The sequence below is a fragment of the Dipodomys ordii genome, unplaced genomic scaffold (assembly GCF_000151885.1).
Source record: "Dipodomys ordii isolate 6190 unplaced genomic scaffold, Dord_2.0 Scaffold85, whole genome shotgun sequence".
NCBI classification, from domain to species: Eukaryota; Metazoa; Chordata; class Mammalia; order Rodentia; family Heteromyidae; genus Dipodomys; species Dipodomys ordii.
The window spans coordinates 3,006,511-3,013,618 of NW_012267301.1; the positions used below are offsets into that span (position 1 = coordinate 3,006,511).

A 7,108-nucleotide genomic window follows, 5' to 3' on the forward strand; every position below is an offset into this window, starting at 1 on the left:
AGTCTCACGGTCTCTCCTGCCCGGGCTGGCTTTGAACCGTGATCCTCAGATCTCAGCCTCCTGAGTAGCTAGGATTACAGGCATGAGCCACCAGCGCCTGGCTCTTGATTACTTTTTTATTTCCTGAACTAGCATAAGGCTGGGACTCAAAAAGATGTTGACTCATATTTACCAATATGTCACACATTGCTTGGTAGAGGCTAATTGCCTCTCTATAATGATTTCTTTATTGTAATTCTTATCTGTGTGTAGTAACTGGTTACTTGTCTCTTCCACTAGACTGTAAGCTCCCCATGGGAAGAGGTCATGTCCTATTCATCTCTGAAGGCCTGGCCCATAGCAGACATTCAATATATGCTAGCTGAAAGAATTAAAGAATTATTGGCTTCACAAGAGGCAACTAAACATAGAATCTACTTCTTGGAGGTTATGTGCTCCCAGGTATGACCTCTCTGAGCCCTAAGCTGGAAGATCACGTGGCAATACTATCATTTGGCTCCTTTATCAGGGATGAAGGGTAGAGAGACATTTGTCAACTTAATTATAACAACTAAAGAAAAATTGCACAAGGAATGTATTGCTACTGGGGGGACTCAAAAAGTATTACACACAAAGGTCCTCATTTTCTGACCAGTTTTATTGTTTGTAGAACAACAATTATTTCTCCAAACTTTATGAGGTTGGGGAGGGGGAGGTCTGATGATAAGGGCAAATGAGAAGGTGTGATACTGACAATGGGTAGCTAGCTATTGGTTAATAAAAGAGAGATATATAGTAGGACTTAAAATCAACTGGCAAGAGGTCCTTAAACAATTCTTTCTTGACCTAAAAAGTAAAATCACTTCATTCATCCTACATCTAGAAAGCAACATCCATTCTATACTACAAACCACACCAAGTCAGGGTGAACCAGAAAGGGAATGGAATGCTCAGAGCACCTACCTACACAGAACTCAATTCCATCCTTTCATTACAGATCCACTCAGTATAAGTGAACTCCAGAGTTAGAAGGTATGAGGGAAAGAGATATTCCTGCCTAGAAGAGATTATGGTTTCCTAGGGAGTTAAGAGACGCAGTCAGTATAACATGATCACTGCTTTGGGAAGAAAAGCACAAAGAATGCATGGAGCATCCAGTAAGAAAGCTCACTTTGGGCATAAGGCAGCAGTGAGCAAGAGAATATAATGAAGGTCAGGGGTTTGCAGACTCCCTGAAGCTCAATTCTAGGGCTTCTGGTTCCCAGAGTAAAATGCCCAGATCTAATTCAGCTTGTCTGCTTTGTTTTATGAATAGGAGGGACAATTCTAACTCTCTTAGCCAAGTTTACCCCTACATTTTAGTTCCATTTCCCTTTCTCACAAGAGTGATGACTAGAAAATGCCCACTTAAGCACATCAACAGATTGGGGACCAGGAAGTCATCACCAGAAAGCCCCCTATCCGTATGAAAATCTGAGGTTTGAAACACATCTCCAGATCTCTAGTTTTATCTACTCCTTAATACTTGTAAGTCTCCTTCCTGAAATAACCTTCCTTTAGGTATTTCGTAGGTCCTGGACATTTAGTGGGATCCTAAAGAACAAATGCCCAATCCAGCCCTCCTACAATGTGTTTCTAAACATGCTTTCCAGGACATCTATTCCTTACTCGCTCAGCCCAATTCCTTTACATATCTTCCTAGCCAAAGAGAACACTCTTCACTTTCTATGCCACTCCTTTCTATTCTCTTTAAAGGTCCAGAGTGGCCAGGCCTGCTTTATGAGACACCTCCCCAGAGACAAATTAGTGGCAGCTGTCTTTTTATCCTCACTATAGTCATTCCATTCGCTTCAAATGCTGTCACTTTTACTCTTTGACAAACTTACGAATGGGACTGGGTATGTAGCTCAGTGAAAGTGTTAGGCTAGCATGTATCAAATCCTGGTTTTGATCTCCAGGGCCACAAATAAACCCTTCCTCAATCACATATGGGAAATGAAACTAAGGAATCTGAAAATGTCTGTTTTTCTTGGTTAAAAAAAAAAAGAGTCTCAAGGGGTCAAATAAAGTATGTATTACTATCCAAGTAGCTCAGTCCATCTTCAAAGAGTAGATTTGCCAAGAGTGCTAGAAGTGTAGCCGGGTGCAGGTAGCTCACTCCTGTAATCCCAGTTATGCAGGAGGCTGAGATCTGAGGATCACAATTCAAAGCTAGCCCAAGCAAGAAAGTCTATGAGACTCTTTTCTCCAATAAACCACCAGAAAACCAGAAGTAGCACTGTGGCTCAAGTGGTAGAGCACTCACCTTGAGCTGAAGAGCTGAGGGGCAGTGCCCGGGCCCAGAGTTCAAGCCCCATGACCAAACAAAAAAAGAAAGAAGAGAAAAAGAGTGCTAGAAGTTTTGTCATTAGCAAAGAGCTTGGCAAGGAAGCTGGTGAGAAGGAAGGATCTGATCTATAAAATCTTGGAGGTGGCATTCTTTTTATGGAAGGAATAAACCAACTTATAGGTCTTGTGTCAGGCCTCTGAGATAAGAGTATATAATCTTTTATTCATTCTTTTTATGGCTTGGGCTGCCAATCTCTTCAATAAATGAACTTTTGGTTCTCACAGATAAAAGTACATGTCTACTAGGCTTTGAAAGTGCCCCACAAATTTTATGTGTTGAAAGTAAATCCCCAAAGTCACATGTTAAAGCAATTAGAGAGGGTGGACTTTGGGGAGTTGATGGGTCTCAAAAGTTCTGTCTTCATGAATTGATTATTAAAGAACTGTAACAGGAGTTCCTTTGTTTTAGAAGCTCTCTGGCTCCATGCTCTGTCTTGTCATGTGATATCTTACTCCAAGTTATAACACAGTAAGAAGGAGTCACCGTATACAGAGCAGAAAACAGTACATGATATTTAAATCTGCAGAACTGTGAACTACATAATAAACCTCCATACTGTATAAAGTATCCAGCCTCAGATATCCTGTTATAGCAACAGAAAATGGGCTAAGACACCCATCAATCCCTCACCCTGGCAGTAAGGACAAGCTCTAGGGAGGTTTAGAAACTAGAATTCAGTTCTAGTCTTGATGTTCTAACTACCAGTCATATATTTAAAACATCCTTTTTTAAAATTTTTTCTAAAACAGGTTCACAAACAAGGCTGGGGAATATTTTAGGAGAAGGAACTCACAAGAGCCTTGGTGCTTTTCTCAGTCCTGTCTTTGGCAAGGTTAAAACCACAGCTGGGACAAATCCGAGGTTTGTGCCGGTTGGTGTAGACATAGCTACAAGAGGGATTCTTGCACTTTCCTCGGCCTCTTGATGTAGCCAGGCCCAAATCCTAAAAAAGTAACATCATTGCTCAACAATTCCTGACTACTACTTCCTGAATTTCTAGACTCCCATAACAAGGCACACAAACAGGTGCTGAAGAACCACCCTCCTTTTTTCTGAAGAAAAAAAGTCCAAGCCTCATGCTGGCCTTGAACTCCTGGGTTCAAGATGACTGACAGTCTTTTGTATAGCTGAGTACAGCTATGTATCATCACACTTAGCTAATAAACATTTTTTGAATTAAAGATTCTTTCTAAACCTGTCTGCCATTATCAAGTAAGGTTTAAAAATCTAGCTGTTCTTTCCAAATCTGTCCATCCAACTTGAATCAGCCAGAGAATCTGCCATCTGGCCATTACCTAAGGTTCAACAGAACTAAAGAATGTTAAGTGACAGAAACCTCAAAAGTACCTAAACCAATACAGAATTTTGTAGATGGTGAAACCAGATCAGAGAAAGATAGTGTCTTATCCAGGGTCATAAGGCATGCTAGCAACAGAGCTGAAACTATTTTTGGACTAATATTTATTCTGCTGCTCCATGCTGATTACCTTGCAAAAGGATGACCCAGGAGTCACAGTTAATTTATGGAATGCTGGTATGGGTCATGTTAAAAATGAAAGGGGAAGCTGGGCAGGAAAGTCCATGAGGGTCTTATCTTCAACAAACAACCCAAAAGCCAAAAGCTGTGGCTTAAATGGTAGAGCAGAAAAGCTCAGGGACAGTGCTCAAATCTGGAGTTCAAGCTCTAGAATCAGGAAAAAAAAAAAAAAAAAAAGAAAGGAAAGGGAGAGGAAAAACTTGTGGGAAATGCCGAGCTAAACAAAATGAGTTACTTCCTTAGAATACTTTTTAACCAAAAGCCGGAAGTGGCGCTGTGGCTCAAGTGGTAGAGCGCTAGCCTTGAGCAGAAGAGCTGAGGGACAGTGCCCAGGCCCAGAGTTCAGGAGGCCCCACGACCAGACCACCCCCCAAAAAAAAAATACTTTTTAACCACTTCAAGAGAATTCTTTCGAATATGCTTATATTTTAGGGAGGAAAATAAGTGCAGTATCACTTAAACTTATCTGTACCCTGTACTTTCTAATTTTTAAAAGTTCCAAATACCAGTGTCAGACAAGATTCTTATCTCTGACTACTGCAATAAAAATATCCATTTTAGTTAGTCTCTGCTTTACAGCCATCTGGAAACTCCTCCTCAAAATCTGCTTTTCACATAACAGACTCGCTTAGCAGCTATCATTTATAGATGATATATCTTCAACACTTCTATCTGACCCTTGCCTTACTAGCACTGCCCTCTCCCCCACCACAGGTTCAAATTTTCTTTGTCAGCTACCACCACAGCTACACACTTACCAGTGTGACCGTGCAGCTGTACTTATATGGAGGGAATATATCAGGCTTGACCTCTACAACTTTCACCTGAGGCGTCCTGTTGTTTGAGTCACTTGGTAGCTGTGGATCAGAACAAGTTATTTAGTGCTACTTTTGAACTTCAGACAAATTCTAAAGGTCCCATGACTTGAAAAGCACTGGAGGAAATAGTTTATTGAGGGAACTGGTCAAGCTACACCCCTAACAGACTGCAAGCTGGCAGTTACCACCACACCAAAGACTGAGATTCAAGTCCAGAGGTTGCCAAACTTCAGTGTAGTTTCCATATACCACAATCAGAAACATCATGAATCAAATTTACAATTACTGTAGGTGATAAAGACAGATAATAGCTATGTACAAATATGTACAGCTGGATAGTGCTAGCACAATAGGAAGTTTGAAAGACTACTAAAATGTCATAGATGAGTCGAAGATTATAGTTCTTTCCCCTTTTACCACTGTTGATAAAATTTATATTTAATTTTGCTTATAAAACTAAAAGGGAAAGAAAACATTCTAAATTAAAATTATTCTGTAACAGTAAATATAAGTTGATTCTCAGATTTCATGTACCTGTTAACTGACTTAAGATTAGCAAAATCAATCCCCAAATGCTGCTGATAAAAGGAAACTACTTATAAGAAGGCTTTGGGTTATCCAAGTAACAGAGTATATACACATGAAGAGACTGTCAAGAGTCTCAAATTCAGTAGACATTTTCCTTCTATTTCACAAGATCATATATACACTCAGAGCTGCTGACACCTGTGAGTAGCAAACAAAGCAGCTGTTTAATGTAAAGCCAGGTGATATTCCTGTCACAAAAAAATTTAGAACTGCTAAACACAAGTTACCTGATGAAGAGCACCTAGCCAGGGATATGGCAGACCAGTTCTCTCCAATTTAGAAACTGTTCACTACTGTTTTGTTTTATTTTTTGGATCCGGTCATGGGGCCTGAACTCTGGGCCTGGGCACTGTCCCTTAGCTCTTCAGCTCAAGGCTAGTGCTCTACCACTTGAGCCACAGCGCCACTCCCGCTTTTTTCTTTTTGCTTATGTGGTGCTGAGGAATCAAACCCAGGGCCTCATGCATGCAAGGCAAGTGCTCTACCACTGAGCCACCTTCCCAGCCCTGTTCACTACGGTTTCTAAACAGGCCAAAATCCACTGAGGGGGAGTCATAAAATTAGTTTAAGGGTTAAACATTTGCAAACAGGAAACTTAAAAGATAACTCCACGTAAGAACAAAACTTCATTCTGACCCCCATTCTTTTCTTTCCTAGTACATGGTTTAAACTCAGGACTACACATCTGCTTGGCTGGCACTCTATTACTTGGGCCTCTAATCTGGAATTCTGCTGGTTATCTGGAGATGGGAGTCTCATGGCCTTTACTGACTGGCCAGGCTTTGAACCTCTGGTTCTAAGCCTCCCAAATAGCTAGAATGATAGGTCTGAGCCTTCAGAACCTGGCTCATCACATTTTTAATATGTACTACTAGGCTATAATATCTGGCTTAAGGAATTTTGATAATTATTCTGGCCATATAGAAATTTTAAAAAAGCTGGGCATGGTAGCACACACCTTTAAAACCAGCACCAAGGACAGTTTGTTAGAAGAATTCTGAAGGCTGGGAATATGGCTTAGTGGTAGAGTGCTTGCCTAGCATGCATGAAGCCCTGGGTTCGATTCCTCAGTACCACATACACAGAAAAAGCCTGAAGTGGTGCTGTGACTCAAAGGTAGAGTGCTAGCAAATGCAGCTCAAGAACAGTGCCTATACCCTGAGGACTAGCAAAAAAGAAAAAACTATTCTGAGTTTCAAGCCAACCTGAGATAAAAAAATATTACATTTTCTCAACAATAAAACTTAAAGCATGCTTTGAAAAATCGAATTCTTAATATCTAGTATTAATAAACTGAATAAAAGATAAAAGCAACAAACTAGTACATGGATAAAAGCCATGTGTTTGGTTTATAAAGAAAAGCACAAACAATTCATCCAAGTTTTTTTTTGTACCTTTAGGTGCTACCTATACCTTTATTTCACTATCCCAAGGCACATTTTTTTACTCATATTTGACAATCTCTAAGATTGGCCTGAGTCCTACAGTTGCAAGTAGCAATAGTATTGTTCACTGTCTATTGGACAGGCACCAACATTTGAGGAATGGAGGTTGCAACAATGTTTAGACAACAACATAACAACCAACCATATAGGTGAAGGTTCTAGCTTTAAACACTATTCAGAAGTTTAACTTTGAGAGTACAAAAAACTAAAAAAAAAAATCTGAATATGAATTGTGAATGAACACATCAGCGAAAGAATATCCCTGTTCTGGGCTGGGGAGGTGGCTCAGTGGTAGACTGCTTGCCTTGCATGCATGAGGCCCTGGGTTCGATTCCTCAGCACCACATAAGCA

The 7,108-nt window shown here is 40.3% G+C and overlaps 1 protein-coding gene across 1 annotated transcript in view; it reads right to left on the reverse strand.

The window, feature by feature from the left end:
• Positions 1-7,108, reverse strand: part of Hmgxb3 (HMG box domain containing 3) — a 54,784-nt gene that overhangs the window by 15,376 nt on the left and 32,300 nt on the right. The window contains exons 9-10 of the mRNA XM_013025486.1: positions 4,664-4,762; positions 3,162-3,311 (exon numbers count right to left, since the gene is read on the reverse strand). Of these exons, the coding sequence (XP_012880940.1) occupies positions 3,162-3,311; positions 4,664-4,762 (249 nt within the window). The remainder of the gene's footprint in view (positions 1-3,161; positions 3,312-4,663; positions 4,763-7,108) is intronic.